Raw genomic sequence first — 23236 nt, forward strand, 5'->3', positions numbered from 1 at the left:
CTTTTTCTAAGTCGGAGCGACTTGTGTCGCTCCTATTAGAACGGGTCCGCAGCTTCTCTATGGATGGCGACCTACGGCGACCTGTCAGGCGACCAGGTCGCCTGACAGGTCGCCCCAGTGTGAATGGGGGCTTATTCAGGTAAACAGGAATAAGATACAGTTATTATTTATTTTTACTGAATTGCATTTACATGTGTTTGCAGTGCTTTTACTTGCACTCTGGTGCAGAACTTTGCATTAAAAGCCTTAGAGACAATTTCAACACTTTTCAAAATAGGGTTTAATAATAAAAAAGTCAGAATGGTGCAAATAAAATATTTACAGAAAAAAAAAGGGTGTTACAAGGAAACAAAGAGACAGTAAGTGCCAGTTCACACTAATACGACTTGTCAGGCGACTTGGTCAGCTTGGCAAGTCGTGCACCGTCGCGGTCATTGAGTAGTACAGGACCGGTTCTAATAGGAGCGACACAAGTCGCTCCAACTTAGAAAAAGGGTCCTGTACTACTTCGGGGCGACCTGGAGGCGACTTGCATTGACATTCATTTTATGAAGTCCGTGCAAGTCGTGACGAAGTCGCGCTACACGCGACTTCACAGGTCGCCCCCTTATTCGGAGCGACCTAGTGTGAACCGGCACTTATGCAACTGAGAAATAAAAAGGAGTTGAAAATTAGGAATACTTGCAAATCCTGGTTTCTGCAGAGTAAAAGGAATAAGCAAAAACGGTACAGTGGATCTCGCAAGTCCTGTTAGGTGTTCCGTGGTTTGATGTTAACAAGATCACAATGTGTTGGCCATCCCCTTTTCTCTGGTATCAAATGGGTGTTGGCAGAGGCCATCTGACCAATTAGTGGATTGGTTAATGGAAAGTGTCTGTGTGTGTCTGATCAATGGACTGATAAGGTCCTGGCATCAGTTAACAGTTTGTGTTTGTAGCCCAAGTAACCTCACCAGGGTTCCTGCCGGCTGACACGTTTTGAAGGTTACCCTTCTTCATCAGAGCCAATGATAAAGAAGGCTCTGATGAAGAAGGGTATTTAGTGCCTATGATGATCTAATTCATATAGGTACCAACTTCCAGATAATAATCAAATATCACAAAAGATAGGGTAAAGGGATAAGAGAGACCTCAAACTCCCCAGTGTAGAGCAGTGTTAATTTCGTCAACTAAAACCGACTAAAATGTTTTCGTCGACTAAATTAACACAATTTTAGTCGACTAAAATACGACTAAAACTAAAACAATTCAAATGACTAAAATACGACTAAAACTAAAATGGCATTTTAGTCTTAAGACTAAAATATGACTAAAACTAAAATGGCATTTTAGTCAAAAGACTATAACTAAAACTAAATCGAAATTTGCTGCCAAAATTAACACTGGTGCATGCTCAAAGCTTAATACCATGAATAATAACATATTAAATTTTTCACTCCAGGACCAGCAGTAGTATATAATGAGTTTGGAAATTGTAGAGAAATGCTTAAATAATGCATTACAAATTACAATTGAACTACACCCATTCGATTATAGATGACTAAAATGAGTTTTAGTCGACTAAAATGTAGGACGTTTTAGTCGACTAAAATGTACTGGAGTTTTAGTCGACTAAATACGACTAAAACTAAATCACTTGCAGAAGACTAAAATGGGACTAAAACTAAAATGCCATTTTAGTCCTAAGACTAAAACTAAATTGAAATTTGCTGCCAAAATTAACACTGGTGTAGAGGTACTCAATGGAAAAGGGATGGGGAAACAAGGGGAAGTTTTCTGGATTTTAGGGTACCAGTAGCTGCTAATAATAAGATAGGATTTAATTTATTTAAAAAGACATATCTTTATTACATATAAAAATTGGGACAAAGCCAACACATGTGCAAATAACAGTCAATAATTACAGACATTCAAGTAGCTAATCATACTTGGGAAATAATACAGAGACTATGGAGAATAGTCGGAATATCTCCACAGTAAATTGTAGTCTGATCTCAGTCTGATCTCTACATGTTTCGCGGACAAAGCCGCTTCTTCAGGAGAAGACACAATTTATTACAAAGCAGCATGATTCTAAGAAATAGAACAAAATTTGTTAGATGGAACCAACAGAGCATCTTTACATATTGCATGATAAACAAGGTTTGATCATATAAGTGGGGAGAATTATCTATATTACCTGGAGTCAGCATAAAGCAAGACATGCCATAGGGGAAGGGCAGAATCATCAAATTGTCTCACCGGCGGGTGTGGGAGACCTTGATAGTAATATAAAAAATATGTAATACAAGTGCTTGAGCAATTAGTGCATTAATTTGGTATATCAGTATGCATATCCAAAGGAGGAGAAAGGAAAGAGGACAGGGGAAATAGAAAGAGGAAAGGGGAAGGGGGGGGGGAGGGGAAGAGAGGAGAAGCGGGAAAACTAGAACATAGATGGACATGCATTGGCTGGTAATGTTCCAAATAAAATAATTAAATTACCTTTCAGTAGATTTAACTCTATTTAAACCACGCAGAGAGGGGGACCGAGGATGTGGCGAAATTGGGAACACCGTTGGGGTCATAGACACCAATATCATATAGTATATCCCTGGGGGGACTCGAAATGAGGCTGTGTAGATCGGAAAACGATCTCACCGGGGTAGCTTCACCATTAGCTTAAATTCTAGTGATATATGGTATATAGTTAAGCCATCCTATCCGGGAATGTGCTGATGGTTATATCACAGAGAACCCTTATTCGTTAGGGGGAAGGAGATCATCTCCTGAAAAAAATAAGCAAAATGAGAATAAGGGGGAATTACCCATAAAGAATCTGCTGACAGAGTGAATAGTGGCAGATTCAAAAAAAGCCCAAATATTTTGTAATTACCTCGTGGTTCACCTTGCGGACATCCTCTCTGCGTGGAGCATAAGAAGCCGACGTTGCCATGGAGGCAGCGCTGGCTTCTTATGTGTCTCCAGGCGTATCCGACGTCTTGGCGCCGCAATGGGAGACGTCTGACGTCATACGCCCAGTCCCAACGAAGTGCGCATGCGCGTGGTCAGCGCCGTCGCACTCTACCGGATATCCGGCAGAACCAGCGGATATCCGCCGGCTCAGGGGACACACACCCGCCGGGGAGAATTGACTCCGCCCAACACCCCCAGGCATGTAGAGCCTATGTGACGACAGGACAAAACAGAGAATTAATACATTTAAATGTACAGTTTACAAAGCCCATAGTACAATATAATATGACATAAATGGACATAAATAAAAATAATATAACAACCGGTGGAGTACATATGCATAAGCATCGAGGTATCGCTGCAAACACATTTTTGGAGGGATGATATGGAATACCATCCAAATGATGTAGGCCAACAGTATACAGCCAAGTGTATATGACATCCATTGGAGGTCAGGGGGAGCAATGGAGGGAAGGGGATGATAAAAAGAAAGGGGAGGGGAAAAGGGGGAGGTGGGAGAAGGGGAAAAAAGGGAAGGGAAAGGGGGGTAAAGGTAGGCCGTTCAGAGATCTTGGGATATTCCAAAAGGCGCCAGAAAAATATCATAAAAAAGGTCTATGTGAAATGACCTCATTCAGGCCTGGTGGAACGGTGGCATTAAGCCTTTCGATCCACTTAGTTTCACATTGAAGCAATTTTTTGTCCCAGTTGCCACCCCGAGGATCTTCAAGGATGGCATCCAGGACCAAAAATTTTACAACTTCGGGGTGGTATTTGTGATGGATACCTATATGGCATCCTACTGCTGTGAGTGAAGGGTAACCTTCGGAATGTGTCAGCCGGCAAGGACCCTGGTGGGGTCCTTCTTGGGCTAGAGGCTTTGGCAAAGTTTGGTGATTGTAGCCACTTGTAGTGGCCTGATGAGCGAGTTTACTACCTACACTTGTGGGTAGTTATATTTTATTTTAATAAATTTATGTTGGATAATATAGTAGGCTAGTGTGCCCTCTGTTTCCATCTAATCTCTGGAGGAACCCTATGGTGCCGTTAAACCCTGGTTGAGAAACCCTGAGCTGGGTGGAAAAACCCCAACCACTTAGGGGGGCTTCACACTGCCCCACTGCAGTGTACCCACTGTTTCATTGCGGGTTAGCTGCACTTTTCCTATAGACTTCTATTATGTCCTGTGGTTTTTGTGCTCTTTCTGAAAGCCAAAACTGCAAGACATAATAGAAGTCTATGGGAAAGCGGAGGTACGCAGTGTTGCATCTTGTGCTGTGGCCAAATTGCAGCAGATCAGCGTGAATCCACTCATGTATATGTGGCCTTCCACCGTCCTCTTCCGAATAAGGCTGGATACACACTATACAACTTTTGTTGTAAGATTTCCTTTAGCTTTACCTTCAACTATGTAATGCAGGGGCCTGCCTGATTGCATACAAATTGAAAGTGTTTAGATTTGACCTCATATTATATGGTTTTGGTAAATCTAAAGCCCCGTACACACGATCAGATTATCGAACGATCTGTCGTCCGTTTTTTGTGGTATGCTAGTCTAATGTGGAAAGTGAAGAGGTTAATTTCATACGAATTTTCCCATAAGACAGAATTCTAATTCAGAAGTGATGTCATGTGTTGGATTGTTTTGTATGTGTTCTTTCTCTCTGACCATGCCTAGTCTTGCTCTTAAGATTTTATTCTGTCGAAATCTGTACTAATGAGACGAAAATCGGACGTTGTATTACAGACGACAAACATTTTGTAGCCTGCACGTCAGGATTTTGTCAGCCGAAAAGTCGGAGTTGGCTGTTGAAAGCACCATACTAACAATCTGAAAATCGGCAGATCGGTCGTCGGACGAATTTTCCCTACAGATTTTCTTATCGTGTGTATGGGCCTTAAAGGAAAAAATCTAAAGACAATTGTATAATGTGTATGACCCATTAGTGTCCCAGACGCAAGATTTCTGATGCAGCGACAGCTCTAAATTTTATATTTGCTTTCTTTCAGTCACAGAGATGATGGCCTCCGGACGGCAATGAATACCTCCTAGGAATTCTATACAAAACAATAAAAAAAGTAGTGTTTTCACATAAACTTTTATTGAGTGTCATTTGCTGAACTTTTCCTGAAACACATTACTGAGCAGACACCATGAGCCTGCTACCTCAGCAGCATTACAGCCCAGCCTCTGCTGCCGCCGCCATGTTGGATTAGTCCATTCTACTTTCAGAAGTGGGGAGTCCCCACTTGACAACAAGCTGACTTGGTGCAGCATTTGGAAATAAATATTATTTAGTCACCATGATAGCCCGTTGCTGGTGACAAAGAAGAGCGGTAGGAGTGTGGGCACCAGCGGGTGAGCCTGTGAGAGGAGGAGCCCAGGGGGTGGAAGGTGACCTCCCCTTTGTCCGGCGCTGGTTCGCTCCTTTTCCGCCCGACGCCGGCTCCGGTGCACATGGCCCGCTAGTAGCGCCAAGGCCCCGGATTGTAGTGTGGACCGAGCCCAGAGAGGGGAGACAACATCACGGCGGAGCAGAGGTGACGGTGATAGAGGAGGGGATGCACGGGCCGGACGAGCTCGCTATGGAGGACGAGGAGGGTACCGAGGAGGAGATTTCGTTCAGTGACCCGGAGGACTTTGAGGACGACATCACTGAGGATGGTGAGGCGGGAGGGAGATGGAGGCCTCAGGGCGGACACACGTGGCTGCTGGGGGAATATAAGAAGCAGCAGACTGGGGGGAGAGGAGAGGCCTTCTCCATACGCCTTCATTGTGTATGGAGATCTCCATTATGGCCTGGTCTGATTACACCTGCAGGCCCCAACATCTGGAGGGAGACTTCTCATTATAACCTAGGGATGAGCGCCCACCTATACTATAGTGTTTTATGTCAGAGTGTCTCAGTCCCAGCATTGTCCTAGGATCACTCTGTGACGAGGGGTGGTATGAATGGGCCGGTGACGCTAAAAAAAATGCCAAAAAACAGACGTGCAGCGGTTTATCGCAATGCATTTTGGATATTCGTTAGGGTACTAATTGTGCCGTATTCAAATTACTGGGCTGAGGAAATGCGTGCCGCTACATTTGATGGTTGGATAACAACACCCCTCTAATCACGCGATATGTACATACATGTAACTTGTATTGCACTGCAGGTTAACATGAGGCTCACGAATATGCGTACAGCAACTCATTTGCATAATTGGGCTCCTGTATACATGAGAGGCGGGGAAAGATGTCACTTTTTTTTTCTTCTAGGTTTTACTATAGACGTGTCTAAATCTCCTTTGTCTCTGAAGAGTGATCTGTGTTTGGATCGCGCTCCAGACGCTACTGACAAGTGGTGAGGAAGCAATGCGATGTCTGCTCACCTCCTGCTTTAACCCCATTTTTGCTGTCATGCGTACCGCAACTGCGTTTGCATCACTACGTCATTGAGCCTCGGTTCACAATAGATGCCGGTGTAAATTGGCTCCGGATTTCACACCGCATCAAAACTGCAACCTGTTCATGCGAACCGATTGCAGAGTGTATGTTAACGACACTCCGAAGTCAGTTTGCTAAATGCAGTGCAGAATTGAATCTCATGGGTGTGAACATCTATGCCATCCGGTTCTGATGCAGAGAAAAAATAGGGTCTGGCACGAGTTTGCTGTGAATGCGGTGCGATTTAAACCCTACAAATTTATGGCTGAAATCATACCCCAGAGGCGTCGCATGTAATTCACACAGGAATGTGCTGCGATTCCTATGAAAACGACATGCAGTGTCCTGCACCACATCATTGTGAACCCAGGCTGACTTGAATGCATAGCGAACGCTACACGTCGGGTTAACTTTTCCGTGGGCATGAAGATATTAAGTCCCGGTTCACATATATGCGATGTGGGAACCCTGCGAATCCACTGCGGGTTCCCGTATCGCATTCTGTTCACACTGCTATATCAGAACTGCTGGGGGTGTTAATACCAAGTTAACGACCCCCCCCCCCCCCCCAGATCAGTTTGCATATCGCGGTGCGAGCTGTCAGTTCAGACATGAATCGGATCGCATAGGTGTGAACACCCATGCGATCCAATTCAGGGGTAGACTCAAAAAAAGTGTCCTGTGCGAGTCGTGTCTAAATCCGATGCAAATTCAGCCATACAATCTGGTTGAATTTGCATTGCACAGACATCGCATGTGATTTGCAGAGCAGTGCGCTCCGAATCACATGTTATGTCTGTCATTGCTATAGTGTGAACCGGCACGAACATCCCAATCTGGTGCCTATTGACGCCAAACACCCCCAAAGTCTAAAGGCCCTAAAGATGCACCGCATGGTGCTGTGCAGTGTGAAAACTGGACGGGGGTGCCATTATCAATTAATAGCACATCCGCTAAGAAGCAGCGTGTTCCTGAGCGGGACGGTAATATGTTCAGGATAAAACGAATCTTAAAAATGCTCCACATATTCTGACCAACCTGTATAAATAAAGATGTGTGTACTTGCCTATTTTCCGCCCAGTCTGGTCATGTGATCGGACACATCCCCCCTGTCAATGAGCAGCAGCGGGAGGGGAGGGAGCTCTGACGACAGATGGGTCATAGGAGCCTATGGGTGATGTCACCACTCCCAGGCATTGTCGAGCGCTCTTTCCTCTCCCCTGCAGCCGTGCTGGTTGACACGGGAGATCACGTGACCAAGGAGGACTGAATGTTGCTGAACTATATGCATCTTTCTTCCACAGGTTAGTCAGAGTAGGTGTTAAATAGGTGAGAGAGCATTTTTAAGATTACTCTGTTTTATCCTGGAATTCTACTAAGTGTTTCAGGCTTCAATGTGCAATGCAAAAACAGGACAATTTGCCTCATGAACGGCACCCTCAGTGCACCTTGCAGACAGAAGTGCATTGCCGTGTGTTGTAAAAACAAAAGTGGTGGTCCAACTTTTCTACCTTTTGAGGTGCGTGCTGACTTATTCATTTTGAATGGGCTGCCTAACGCAGCGCTTGTTAATAATAAAAATAACTTGTGTGCTTTAACACGCTGCACCTCAGCAGTTGTGTGAAGGTGGCCCCGAGGCTCGTTTCACACCAGCCGTCCCAATCACATGACTGCTGGTTTACACTGGGATGAAACCCTGCCAATGCGCCAATCTCCACTGTTTGCTATTTGTCTTCCTTTTTATTCTGTTAGAATTTATCAGAAGTGATATTTAGTTAAAGGCTAAATTCATCTTTTGGAAAGAATACATGCACATATGTTTGTAAGTAAAAGAAAAAAAGGTTAATTTTTATTATTTTCTTAACTGCCTGCAGAGCATTGCACCCATGATCAGCAGGTTGTGGGTGCAATGGCACATACTGCCTACAGCTGTCTGCCCATACCTCTGTATAGGCAGACAGTTCCTGAGCTGTAGGCAGAGTGAATGAGCTACGGGTGTGCTGATCAGTGCCCCCGCAGTTTATTTAACCTCTTCAGCTCCGGAAAAGGTTTTACCCCCTTAATGACCAGGTCATTTTTTGCGACACAGAACTGCATTGTTTTAACTGACAATTTTGTGGTTATGCGACGTTTTACCCAAATTGTCCTTTTTTTCACCACAAACAGAGCTTTCTTTTGGTGGTATTTGATCACCTCTGCGGTTTTTATTTTTTGCGCTATAATCAAAAAAAGAACCAAAATTTTGAGGGAAAAAAAAATTTTTTACATTCTGCTATAAAACATTCCCAATTAAAAAAAAAAAATGTAAAAAAATATATATTTTTTTTTTCATCAATTTAGGCCAGTATGTATTCTGTTACATATTTCTGGTAAAACAAAAATCCCAAAAAGTGTATATTGATTGGTTTACGCAAAAGTTATAGCGTCTCCAAACTATGGGATACATTTATGGACTTTTATTTATTTTTTGTTTTTACTAGTAATGGTGGAGATCCGCGATTTTTATCGGGACTACGACATTGCGGCGGACAAATCTGACAGTAACTGACACTTTTTGGGGACCAGTGACACCAATACAGTGATCAGTGCTAAATGCACTTTTACTGTATAAATGACACTGGCAGGGAAGGGGTTAACACCATGGGCAAACAAGGGGTTGTGTGCTCCTAGGGAGTGCTTTCTAACTGTGGGGGGAGTGGATGCACTAGAGGAAAAGAGAGATCTCTGTTTCAGCTTAGCTGAAACACAAGATCTCTTTTACTCCCTGACAGAACAGCCGTCTGCCTTCTATATTTCCGCCGAGCTATCGGCCGCCAGACCCGCTGATTGGCTTGCGCTGTTTCCAATGGTAGCGGGGGTGGCGCTCTGGTGGCCCACATACCCCTGAAATCACATGCATGTACGTGATTTTGCTCAGCCAGGCTACCCTGCCGCAGTATATATGTGGCAGGCGGTCCGGAAGTGGTTGCACTTCATTCCTGTCTGTTGCAGTGGTGGACAGAGCTTAGTTTATTTATTCAGATTTCCTGTGAAAATTACAGATTCCTGGAAAAAAAGTACTGCATTCAGTGCTTACATTTTTCTAGTGCAGGAGGGTGGTGTAAACTGGCATCCATAGGAAAAAAGGGTTTCTGCATCAGAATAATTGAACGCACGTAAAATATTTTGCAGTATTGTTGTGCACATTACTGCACTGCAGTATAGAAGTGTGAACCCAACCTTAAGGCCTGTTCACACCAGCATTGTCAAGCTCTTGCCCAACGTGAGAACAAGGCAATTCGCCCCTATGTCCTATTGTTTCAGGTCACATCATTGCAGCGTGCACTTAAAAAAAGGATGCATTGCATTTTCTGCGCAGCGTGCTCTAATGAACTTTAACGCATCAACATACTGTGGTCCTATACAAAACCATAGAAAAATAAAGCCATACATGCTAAAATACACATCTGCACTAATAGCCTAATACACACAGGCCGGAGGGCATTGACCGGTTCTATAGAAACCGTCCAAAAAGTCTGCTAATCGGTGCTTTCGGCCAATGGCTGAGAGCGCTGACCAGTGTGTTCTGGCAGAGGGGGTGTCCACCTGTCAGAACACAATAGCTCAGATGGGAAGATCACTGACTGTACTAACATCTGATTGTTAGTGCAGCCGCTCCTTCTGCTGGGTTGAACCAAAAAAAACCTGGCTTAAGTCAGTCACCTGTAAGTGAAAATGCAACAAAGAAAGATTACATCTCCCCTGCCAGACAGACTTTGGCTGTGTGGGAGAATTGTGGAATGACAGAAATACAAATCCCTTAGCAGGTAAAACGGCTCCAATATCTTATTGATTTTAGCTGTTTGACTGGGTTTCAGCTTTAAACAATATTAAGTGTTGGATTTAAAGTGCATCTACTATATCCAAAGCCTTTTTTTAGTTTACAAGATTTAGTACAGGATAGATAAAAGCCTATGTATTTTTATTTTCCATTTGAAAAAATTCACCTTTTAGTTCTGGAGGAACAATAGAAGTGAGCGGTAATTTCCTAATGTCACCGGAACAGTCCTCCCCATTGGAGGATTTCTCTCTTCTTCCAGTGCCGTTGGCAACCATAAAATACCTGCGATTTGGGACTGCAAAGTCGCATGACAAGTTGTACTCCATGATTTTAAATGAGTGCCATTCATATCTGTACGACTTCAAAGTAGTCCCTGCAGTACTTTGGGACGATTTCAATGCATTTTGAGGTCCAAAGACATAGGCGTTGGTTCAAATCCAGTCAAAATCGCGTGACTTTAAGGTCACATGTGTGAAAGGGGCCTTAGGTGGGCATAGTAATCAACAATATAAAACAAATAGGAAAAAAAAGTATCAAAAGTCTGTTCGTTGGATTGTCAGATCTGCCCCTCGATTTCAAATCTTTACTGAATAAGTTGACACCTGGATGCCTGCTGAATGATATTGGCTGCAAAAAACACTTTCCCTTTTGCATGTGAAACTGCTACTTCTCCTTGGAGGATTATTTAGTGTGTACACATGTAGGGTTTTTTTGGTTCTGCTGGCTTTTTTAGCTGACACGTAGTCAGTTGGTTGGCTATTGTTGATAAACCTGTCATGTCAGCACAGCCCATCTGTATATGTTCCCAGCCCTTACAAGAGATAATCTTAGCAGAGGTTCTTTGTGTGTAATGAGCATGTTCTCTCTACAATACAACAGTATTATTGCCCTCATAAGTTGCAGGGGCTGGCTCGGCCTGTAAGTGCCGGTTCACATTTGTGCGATTGCGGAGATCGCATGTAATTCGGAGCGCACTGCTCCTAAATTACATGTGATCTCATGCGCGGTGCGAATTTCAGCCATACACTTTGTATGGCTGAATTCGCACCGCATCTGCAATAAACACGCACATGAGGCTTTTTTTTTATCCGCAGCAGAATCGGATCGCATAGTGGGTGACACTAGTGCGATCCGATTCTGTGCGAATTTGCAGATCGCACTGCGATATGCGAACGCAACTGGGGGTGTCGTTAACTTTTAACTGACACCCCCCGTGTATCGCATATGGCAGTGTGAACTGCCAGAGGTGCAGATGTGATGCGGGATCATGCTGCATATTGGCAGCGTTCCCGCATTGCACAAATGTGAACCAGGACTATGAGTACAGAGAGCCGAGGCCACAACAAAAACAGTTAAACAAAAAGTAAAACATGAACAATGGGGGTGTGTGGCGAAAAGTTTTTTTTTTTTTTTTATCTGTTTACTTTTTGCTGTTTGAGTGTGCGTCTTGTATTCAATATGTACACTTTGCCATTTTTTGTTAATCTATTAAACTTCACATAGCAGACCGAAATACAGACCTGCTTTTTTTTTTTTTTTTTTCCCCCCATCGTCCAGTGCACCAAGGAATGCCAAAGCAGTTTTTCACACATGACTGCATGTTATGTTGGAGTGTACGCCGTACAACAATGCAATTAGGGGACTTTGCTCTCAGACCTGAAGCGAAGCAGATGGCTAAAATCAAATTTTATACATATAAAAACTTGCATAGAACATCCAGAACCACAGGCTATCACTGTCTGTGCGAACGGCCATGAATAGCTGCGGCCACCTACAACCAATCAAACCATTCCCTACTTCATTTAAAACATACGAAAAGCTTTGTTCACTGCCCGTTTCCCTTACTAGCAATGCTGGTGCCTGCACCCGAAGCCGATGGACGAATCGGCTTGGGGTGCCGACATCGCAGGCTCCCTCAGTAGGTGAGTGTCCTTTATATTAAGTCAGCAGCTACAGTATTTGTAGTTGCTGACCTTTAATTTGTTTTTTCTTTTTTTCCCCAGGCTGGAACTCTGCTTTAAAAGAGAAGTATAGCCAAAGCTTTTTGGTTCTACTTTTTCTCCTATGGATCACAGAGGTGCACTTAGTTCTACACTCCTGTGACCTGTTTTTAGCCGACGGCAGGTTAGGGAACAATCCTGACTTTACAGTCGGGATCCACCCAGAAGCCTGGACTGGCAGCTTACGCAGCATTTCCGCTGCGCCGCCAGCTGCTCCCTGCCCAGTGCTCCAGTGAGATCTGGAGGGGCAGAGCAGCGAGCCGGTGACTGACAGTCACAGCTCTCTGCTCAGAGTGGAGGGAGGGAACTGAATGATCATCCCAGAAATAAAAAAGGTTTTTAATGAATGCATGTTACTGAAAAGGGCTCTTCATAGCCCGCAATCACTTTCACACAGCCAGCAGAGCTATTGAAAATAACAAATGTCATCCTTACCGAGAGGGGGCTCAGGTAAGTATTTGGGGGGCTGTTGCACACAGAATACTTTTTTATCTTCACGCATAAAATGTATGAAGATAAATCTTCTGACTTTAAAACGACTTTAACTCTAAACTGATGAGCTGTAAAGGCTTTTAAAGCATCAGCTATGGTGTTTTGGGCACCATCGTTTTTGCCGATATCGCGGACACACCCAATTTTAGGACATGGAATGTGTGGTATCTATTTACTCGATGCAACCTGATCTTTTATTTTTTAACCAAACGTGGGTATAATATGGTGTGGTTTTACACTAAAATTTATTTTATTCTTTTTTCCTAAAAATTTGCGTTTATTGAACAGTTGCGCGAATATCATGTGAAACAAAAATTTGCAGCTATCACCTTTTTCTTCTTCAGGGCCTCTGCTTTTAGAAAATATATAATGTTAATTAATTGTATTGACAAAAATTAAGATTTTTACATATATGCAGAAACAAAAAAATGACTCTGGAGCCGAACTGGTTAAACGAAACTTGATGTTGGATGTTAGGGCAAGACCAAACTAAACAATGTATACACTTGTGTAAGATGCTTGATCTCTAGGGTTAATGTTGGAGGATGCTGCAAAAATGCACATCTGATAGAACCAACGCTGACTGGTCCTAAGAGAGTTTTCCAAATTATGTTTTGCTTTTCTTTCTGTAGAGTTGCTTGGCGATATCTTGAAAGATCAGCCACAAGAAGCGGATGGCATAGACTCAGTCGTTGTGGTGGATAACGTCCCTCAGGTCGGACCTGACCGCTTAGAGAAGCTGAAAAATGTCATCAATAAGATTTTCTCCAAGTTTGGAAAGATCACTAATGAGTACTACCCAGACACAGAAGGAACTACTAAAGGGTGTGTATGCAGTTTTGCTGGATATTATTGTGCAATGTTTTATTCGCTTTGACTCATTTACTGTGTTAATGGTGTTATCTACCATTTCATATTTGTGCAGGCTTTAGTCTCCAGATTTGAGATTTTAAAGGGTAATTCCGCTAAGCGCTTTGCTGGTTTACAGAACACAGTTGGTCAGGAACATGTACAGGCAGCCAATTTCCCTAGCCAATGCCATGAGCTCTGCTCATCTAACATGGTCAGTAATTCAGCCTTGCTACCTGTAGGACAGAAGCGCTCATACTATTACTGCGTAGGACAGAAGCGCTCATACTATTACTGCTTACAGCAATGTGTGGGGACTTGATAGATGACAAGACCAGGCATTTGGAAAAATAAATATATCATAGTGTTGTGCTCTGACTCAGACTGTGAAGACAATAAGGCTGTGTATGGTGGACAGGATCTGTCAGGTGGATAAAGTCATTTGACTTTATACAGCCGTGGCCAAAAGTTTTGAGTGACTCAAATATGCATTTTCACAAAGTCTGCTGCCTCAGTTTTTATGATGACAATTTGCATATACTCCAGAGTGTTATGAAGAGTGATCAGATGAGTTTAAATTAATTGCAAAGTCTCTTTACCATGAAAATGAACTTAATCCAAAAAAAAAATGCCACAGCATTTTAGCCCTGTCACAAAAGGATCAGCTGACATCATGTGAGTAATTCTTTTGTTAACACAAATGTCAGTGTTGATGAGGACAAGGCTGGTAAATCACTCTGTAATGCTGATTGAGTTAGAAAAACAGACTAAGTTTTAAAAGGAGAGTGGTCGTTGAAATCAATGTTCTTCCTCTGTTAACCATGGTTACCTGCAAGGAAACAAGTGCAGTCCTCATTGCTTTGTTTGCACAAAAAGGGATTTACAGGCAAGGATATTGGTGCTACGAAGATTGCACCTAAATCAACCATTTATCAGATCATCAAGAACTTAAAGAAGAGAGGTTCAATTGTTGTGAAGGCTTCAGGGCACCCAGAAAAATCTAGCAAGTGTTAGGACTGTCTCCTACAGTTGCAGGTGTGAGTACATCTGCAGGAACAGTGAGGTGAAGACTTTTGGAGGATGGCCTGGTGTCTTGACGGGCAGCAAAGAAACCACTTCCCTCCAGGGAAAAACAGCAGGGACAGACTGATATTCTGAAAAAGGTACAGGGATTGGACTGCTGAGAACGAGAGTAAAGTCATTTTCTCTGATGAATCCCTTTTCCAATTGTTTGGAGCATCTGGAGAAGAATAGGTGAGCGCTACCATCAGTCCTGTGTCATGCCAACAGTAAAGCACCCTGAGATTGTTCATGTGTGGGGTTGCTTCTCAGCCAAGGGAGTGGGCACACTCACAACTTATTATGCAGATAAAATGTATAAACATTCATACTCCCAAGCTTAGGTAGCATAAAGCCTTAGGATCCACAATGATGCATCCTGCTGTGACCTCATGGTGTTACAGGAGACAAGTGTATCTTGTCAGCATGCAGCTGCCGACAAGCTGCACACCGACCACTCGCCCGCTGCTAGGTAAACGGAGCTTTTGTATTTTCACATTATTCAGTGCCCACTGATTCTAAGAGCAGGTGGTGTTTTAAAATCAGACTTAACCCCTTAACTGTCAGATTGTACTGTTTGATACTTCTGTCTTTGGATCTATTTAAAGTAAAAGACCAGGCAAAACCTAACTAATTCTAAACCCGCTCTCTGCCACATTCTAAACTAAATCTATCTAACTCGGTAAAGCAAAAATCGCTATACTTGCCTATTTTGCAGCCTGTCCGGTCCTAGCATCAGCTGTCAGTGGCGGCTTCATTGTGGAGGTGGGTTCAGGAGAGGCAGCCGACAACTAGAGCCACATAGTAACTCTATGGGTGACGTCACTTCCCAGGCATTTCACAGCCGTTGTCCGTCGTCTCCTGCACAGACCTTATGCCGCTGGAGACCGGATTGGCTGCAGAATAGGTAAGTACAGCGATTTTTGCTGTACAGCGTTAGATTAGGGGGAGCCCATCAGCGGGTCCTACCGGCCAACCACAGGCACTCCCTGGAGAGACAGAACGGCAGTCTTCCTATGTAAACAAGTTAGAATGCCATTCTCTCTGAGATGAACACAGGAATCTTGTGTTCCAGCTATTTAGGAACACAGGTCTCTATGCTCATCTAGTGAGTCCATCACCCACACAGCATCCCCTAGGGAGGCGTGGCCTGGCGCGGCATGCTGTGAGACGTGGGTGAGGTGAGCTCTGCCTGACGATTATCCTTTCTCCCTCATCCTGTTGCCCCACGGCGACACACACCCCGATTTGCCTCCCACACACTCCTGGCACCCGCGGCATCATGTCTCCGCCAAAGAAGGCCACTGAAACGACGGCGAAGCTGGATAAATACCGCCGCCAGGAGAAGGAGGCCTCCTCTCAAGATGGTGCTGCCCTGGGACAGGAGGTGGGGATGGCTGCGGGTCTTGATACGGCCAGGATGCTTGATGCTATTTCTACCTGCCAGACAACACTCACTGCAAAAATCGAGGAGGTAAAGGTAGATGTATCCCTGATAAGGCAGGACATGCAAAAAGTTAGAGAGCGTGTCACTGAAACTGAGCACCGGATCAGTGAGATTGAGGACCCCCCCCCCCCCCCCCCCGCAGAGCTCCACAGACAGATTACAACAACAGGTGCAACAAATCCTACAGAAACAGGATGATATGGAGAACAGATTGCGTCGCTGCGCTTTATAGGCCTGCCTGAGGGATCGGAGAGCGCTGACCCTACTTCATATTTGGAACATTTTCTTATTCAAACTTATGGGAGGGACTCCTTCTCACTCACCTTTGTGGTGGAGCGGGCTCATCGCCTGTCGGGCCGTCCACCGACCCTAGGGTGCACCCCCACGCACATTCATAGCAAAATTTCTCAATCATAGACAGGGTCGCTATCCTGAGGTTGGCAAGGGAGAAGGGGAACATCCCACTCGGGAATGGCAGGATCGCAGTCTTCCTGGATTTTTAGGCGGAGGTCCAGAGGCGCCACAAAAGTTTCATGGAGGCCAAGCGTAGACTGCGGATTAAGCACGTGAAATACGCCATGCTGTTTCCGGCCCGCCTTCGAGTGGAAGGCGAAGATAGGGTCCACTTTTATGATCCGGAATCGGCCATTGCCTGGTTGGAACACCTTGAAGCCGGTGGCTGAAGTGGCTTCTACCCCCTTCCTCTGTTGCACCCCCAGGTGCTATCTTATAGCCATACTCCTATGGTATTTCCTCAGCTGGACACCTCTGTACAGATTACCCTGCCCTGCCTCTTTGGGAACTTATGTCTTCCATGATGCCCTTTGTTTCTCGTGGATTGTGTTCACCCTCCTGACAGCGCACTCAAGCCTCTGGCTCATTTCCTGAGGTTTACTGTGGACTCCCAGTATTCCCACACTATGGCTAGTGGGACTCTACCAAGACGCATGTTCCGGCGGAACACCCAAGCTCCACGTTTTGTTTTTCACGTTTTCTTCCCAATATTTACCCGTTTTTTTTTTTCTTTCTTTTCACCCCATGTTGTTTTGAACCCTCTCACAGGATATGCTGCCCAGCAAGTTTTTTCTCGAACCTGCCGTGTCAGGTGTATGTGCCCTGATCTATTGCCTCACTCTTTTGCATATGCTCCTCAGGTCCACCGGGCCGGCCACGCATTCCCACACTAGGATCTGCCCTATGCTATGTTTTAAATGCGGCCTGGCCCTGGCATTTTTTTTTCTTCTTCTTATCCGTACCTTTTTGGATGTCTCAGACTTTTTTTTTCATTGTTTTTTTTGGGGATCCAAGCCCGCAAGGGTTGGGGGTGGTGCAGGGTGGGGGGGATGAAGTTTTTCATTCAGTAACAATGTTATTTCTGTGCAAGTACATGTATGGTATCATTGTTTATGGTTTGGTGACTATGATGCAACCTATATCTGTTAAAGAGAGCCTTATATTACTCCTCCTCTGTTGCCCCCTTGACCTTTGCACCTGGGGTGCGACTGAGATCCTGGTGGCTTCTGCCCCCTTATGTCTGGTACCACGGTTATGGCCACCCTGAAAATACTGACGTGGAACGTCAGGGGTATGAGGGACAAGATTAAGAGGACGGCTGTCTTCAATTCCCTTAAACAGCTGCGTGCGGACATCTTGGTCATGGTTGAGACTCATCTGGATGGCCGTATGCAGTTGTCACTTAAGCGACCGTGGGTGGGTTGGGTGTATCATTCGGCGTACACCTCCCATTCCAGAAGTGTAGCCGTCCTTGTCACTAAGTCGGTACATTTCCAGCTCCTAGGATCTCACATCGACCCCCAGGGTAGATATGTGTTTTTACGTGTGTCTATATTTGGGGAACCCATGCTCATAATGGCCTTTTATATCCCGCCCCCCTTCTCCAGTTCTGTTATATTGGAGGGGTTTGCCTTCCTGGCTCAGCACCCGGCCTTACCGGCTGTCTGGATCGGGGATGTTAATAATGTCTTTGCTCTTGACCCTGCTCTTGACAGACTAGGCACTTCCCTCCCAGGTGTCGGTTTAGGCCTCGAGCATTAGATTTGCCCGGCTCCTGGCGAGTTTTGGGCTTCTGGATATGTGGTGTACTCTATACCCCTCCCAGAGGTCGTACTGCTTTTCTGCATCTCACCACTCAATGTCCCGAATTGACCTAATATTGTTGTCCCGGGCCTTACTCCCTAGATTGCTTAAAGCGGGTTTCTCCCCCAGGTCGCTGTCCGATCATTGCCCATACTGGATCGTATTATCTTTGCCCCACAGTAGGCCGCCGCCAGCTTGGAGGCCTAACCCGGTGTGGTTGGCTTTGATGGTGGGGGAGCACGCTCTGGATGAGGAGTCAGTTTTTTGCTGACAACGAACACACTGCCTCTCAGGGGGATGTGTGGGAGGCATTTAAATTGCATGTCAGAGCTACCCTACAGTCCCGTGTTAAAGCAATTAAGGTGGACTCTGCTGAGGCCTACCCTCGGGCAACAACCAACCTTGCCACGGCCGAACGTGCCTTTTTGACTGACCCTACACTGGCTAACGAATCCCAGTTTAAGCTGACCTCCAAGGTAGTGACCCAATTGGGCTACGAATGAGCAAAGACAAAACTGTTTTTCCAAAGGCAGAGGCTTTTCGCGCACGGGGAACGAGCTGGGAAATGACTTGCCTACCTTGTCCACTGTGAGGACCGTCCTCCGGTGGTGATTTCCCTGACAACTGACTCAGGTGCCCCTTTGACAGATCGCGGGATGGTTGCGGAAAGGTTTCGCTCCTTTTTTAGTGACCTTTATACCTCCAGAGCCCCTACTGACTGCTCGGACATGTGTGCATTCTTACACACTGTAGAATTCCCTACGTTGTCGCCCGAGCAGGTTGCGATGTTGGAGGCGCCGCTCATCGAGGACGGTCTCCCGGTGGAATTCTATGCCTAACACTCTGAATTCCTACTTCCTAAACTACTTGCCCTCTTTAATCAACTGTTTGAGGATCTCGCCCTGCCCCCCTCTATGAGAGAGGCGCTGATAGTATTCAAGCTGAACATGACAACCCGGTTAGGAGGGTGGTGGTGACACTGGACACGGCCAAAGCATTTGACTCGGTGGAGTGGTCCTTCCTGTGGGCATGCCTTGAGAGATATGGCTTTGGACCAAACTTGCGGAACTGACAGAGCAATTCTCACTCCCCAACAACATGTACTATAGATACCTTCAACTTGGCCATGCATTCCGCACTCAGTTTTCGGAAGCTCCACCGAACCCTGAGCCTGTCCCAATTTTAGAGCTAAACATCTCATTTCCCTGTTCTATGCTGAACTTCACACGCCCTCCTCCACCGAGATAGCCTATGCGCTTAAGACCCGCTGGATTCAGGATGTTGGGCCTATTGAGGATGAGGAGTGGGAGGAGGCACTGGAGACCTGTCAGAGGGTGTCCCCTAAATTGTCCAATAGACTCACCCAGATGTTCATCAGGCTTACCTTACACCCCTCAGAGTGGCCAGATACCAGACTGACCGCGACCCTGGGTGTCCGATGTGCCACGCAGATGGAGGCACCTTTTTCCACTTGCTCTGGAGTTGTCCTCAGCTCCGGGGTTACTGGCAACAGGTGGTAGTTTTCCTGCATGACAAGATGGGATCTCCGCTACAACTGGACCCCAAGCAGTGTCTCCTTGGTGTATACCCAGATGGGGACATGGACAAATTCACAACTGCCTTCTTACAGGAGACGCTGTTTGCAGCCAGGAAATTAATAGCCAGGACCTGGATGCGGGACAATCCCCCCAACCTTTTGGTATGTGGATACGGGAGGTAAATGCCGCTATCCCCTTTTTATAAACTGCTCTACAAACACAGGGGGTGCCCTGTTCGATGAGATCTGGGACAGATGGGTGCAATGCCCTGATACGAGTATATAGACATGTTGTTGTTAATAATTTACCCCGCATCGTCAACACACTTTTTATGCCCTATGTTTACTGGTTGTATCTTGTACACATACACCTTGCTGTTCTCTGTGTAAGTTGCGTGTCCTGATGTACTTGCTCAGTTTGATTCTTGTGTTACCTTCACTTGTACTGTTCTGAAATCTCAAACTCACTGTTTGGGGGGGAAAAAAAAGAAAGCATCCCCCTAGGGACACACTTAACCCCTTTGATCGCTCCTGGTGTTAACGCCTTCCCTGCCAGTGTCATTAGTACAGCATATTTTTAGCACTGATTACTGTAGTAATGTCACTGGTCCCCTCAAATGTGTCAGGTGTCCAATCTATCTGCTGCAATGTCGCAATCCCGCTAAAAATTGATGATGGCCGCCATTACTAGTAAAAGAAGAAAAATATGTAAATATGCCATAAATCTATGCTCTAGTTTGTAGACTTGATAACTTTTGTGCAAACCAATCAATATACATTTATTGGAATTTGTTTTACCAAAAATATGTAGCGGAATACATATTGGCCTAAAATGATGGGGAAAAAAAATAGATTTTTATTTCTCTCTTTTTTTTATATATATATATATATATATATATATATATATATATATATATATATATATATATATATATATATATATATATATATATATATATATATATATATATATATATATATATATTTTTTTTAGGGGGTACAGTGTCGCAAGTTCGCAATTGTCAGTTAAAGTAACGCAGTGCTGTATCACAAAAAATGGACTGGTCATTAAGGCGGTAAAACCTTCCAGTCCAGAAGTGGTTAACTGACAGCCAAGGATGTGTCCTTCTCCTGCTCTGCTTGGATCAGCACACAGATCCACTGCTGATCAGAACAAAGTCTGCCCCGTGTGGAAGGGCCCTTAAGGCCCCTTTCACACTTGTGCGACTTGAAAGTCACTCGATTTTACCGCGATATTGACGCGACTTTGTTGCCGCGATTTTGATGCGAGTTTGACTGGGCTTATAATGTCTTTTCCTCAAAACGCATCAAAATCATGCCAAAAGTAGTGCAGGGACTACTTTGGAGTCGGTGCGACTTCAAGTTGCACAGATGTGAATGGGGTTCATTGGAAATAATGAACGATTTGTCATGCAATTTTGCAGTCCCAAATCGCTTGACAAGTCGCACAAGTGTGAAAGGGGCCTAAGGCTTTGCTAACTGGAGTGGACACCGCCTCAGACAGGTAAAGAGCTTTTCTTCCCAAGTAAGGTAATGAGAGGCTCATTGTGATTCTTGCTGTAGGCAGCACTTTGTTGACAAATGTTGGGTGATAACAAAACACTGAGCCTGTAGGAGTTTTTATTTTTTTTCCCTGTCCCCTCCTTCATTTATTGCAATTTTTCCACACTTAGGTATATTTTCTTGGAGTACGCATTACCAGCTCAGGCTCAGGATGCAGTAAAGAATGCCGATGGCTACAAGTTGGACAAGCAGCACACCTTTAGAGTCAACATTTTCACAGACTTTGATAAGTAAGTCTTTGTAGTTCTCCTTTTCATATTAAGGCACATTTAATTGGGTTGTATGTTCTCCTTAACAATTTTTTTGTCTTGGCAGATATATGGTCATTGGTGATGAGTGGGAGGTTCCTGAGAAGCAGCCATTTAAAGACTTTGTAAGTGTACAGATTGTTCTACCTAAAAATAATTAAATTCCCATGTTCTTTTTTTGTCATACTGGTGGATTGTGTAGGTTGTGATACTGGCTAATTTTATATTGGCAGTGAATATCCGGTTAACTTTTTTTTTTTTTTTTTTTTATTACATTTTTTGCATTTTGCTACTAAATGTTTGTTGGCACTTGGACTTTAGCACCACCACTTTTGAGGTCAGGAGCCTAATTTGCTACCTTGTTTTATCTTCTAGGGTAACCTTCGGTCTTGGCTTGAAGATCAAGACTGCCGTGATCAGTTCAGTGTTATATATGAGGCAGGTGACAGAACGACCATATTCTGGACTGATGTGAAAGAACCAGTTCCTGTTGAGGAGAGAGCCGTAAGTGAAATCATGAGTGTTCCCATTCTGTATGCGTGTTGCATTTATCCCAACTCACACACTCATAAAAATATCTTTTGTAGCGATGGACTGAAACATATGTTCGCTGGTCTCCAAGAGGAACCTACTTGGCTACCTTCCATCAGAGAGGTATTGCTTTGTGGGGAGGAGAGAAATTTAAGCAGATTCAGAGGTTCAGCCATCAAGGGGTACAACTCATTGACTTTTCTCCTTGTGAGAGGTAGGTTCTTTAAGGTATCCTTCCTGTCTATTTGTCTTTGCTTAAGCCCCGTACACACGTAGCGATTTTCGGCCGTTAATATTCGGCCGCCGAACGATCGGCCGATTGTCGGCTTGTTAGTATGATGCTTCCGACAACCGACAGCGACTTTTCGGCTAAACAGAATCTGTTGTGCAGGCATTAAAATTTTTGTTGGCCGTCACCAGAACGCCCGATTGTTCGCCAGTCAGTACAGAATTCGGCCGACAAACAGCCGATTAGCAAGACTGGGCATGCTCAGAAAAGAAAAAACACACGGAAAGTTAACCATCACATGACATCACTTCTGCAGTCGGCTGTTGTTGGCCGACAAAATTCGTGTGCAGTCTTTTGCAGTTTTCAGCCGACAAGACAGCACCGGACAAAAGACGGCCGGTCGTTCGGCCAACATTCGGGACTTGTGTACGGGGCTTTACAGATAGAATCATGAATTGCAGCAAAGTTGCTTACATCACTCATGCATTGAACATATGAAAACATGACGATTCAGGAAATTAGAATGGATTCCAATTTCTGCACCAAACTAGTTTGTTGTTGCTTGGGCAGCGCAGATGTTGATTATTCTTCAGTTACTTTGAGTGAAGAAATTTGTCACAGGGTATGAAGTCTCTCTAAACAGTGTGGGTTATGTCCTTTTACATAAGAAATACCAGTGTTGGGTGGCCTGACCTGTTGTGTAAAGTCTACTTTGCTTCTCTGCTATTTCCCTTCCATCTGCGCTTAGTCTCAGAAGGGTGGGGTATCTGCGTCATGCCTCCCAGATGTGTTTCCCTGCATCTTCCTCTTAGTACGCACGCAATACAGTCAGTGCCTGGGTTATAGTGACTCCTTATCCAGACACCAAAAAATCCATCCTTTCTACATTCCTAAACTGTGAATACCCCAAGGGTCCCTGTGATTCTCACTGCACTGAAATGCTCTAGAAGAACATAGCA

The 23236-nt window shown here is 44.7% G+C and overlaps 1 protein-coding gene across 1 annotated transcript in view; it reads left to right on the plus strand.

Moving 5' to 3' along the window:
• Positions 1 to 5375: 5375 nt before the first annotated feature.
• Positions 5376 to 23236, plus strand: part of EIF3B (eukaryotic translation initiation factor 3 subunit B) — a 39898-nt gene continuing 22037 nt past the window's right edge. Inside the window, exons 1-6 of the mRNA XM_082260274.1 lie at positions 5376 to 5619; positions 13329 to 13521; positions 21380 to 21499; positions 21585 to 21642; positions 21893 to 22021; positions 22105 to 22262. Coding sequence (XP_082116400.1) covers positions 5517 to 5619; positions 13329 to 13521; positions 21380 to 21499; positions 21585 to 21642; positions 21893 to 22021; positions 22105 to 22262 — 761 coding nt within the window. The 5' untranslated portion in view covers positions 5376 to 5516. The remainder of the gene's footprint in view (positions 5620 to 13328; positions 13522 to 21379; positions 21500 to 21584; positions 21643 to 21892; positions 22022 to 22104; positions 22263 to 23236) is intronic.

This window comes from Pelophylax lessonae, assembly GCF_965119305.1.
Source record: "Pelophylax lessonae genome assembly, chromosome: 6".
NCBI classification, from domain to species: domain Eukaryota; kingdom Metazoa; phylum Chordata; class Amphibia; order Anura; family Ranidae; genus Pelophylax; species Pelophylax lessonae.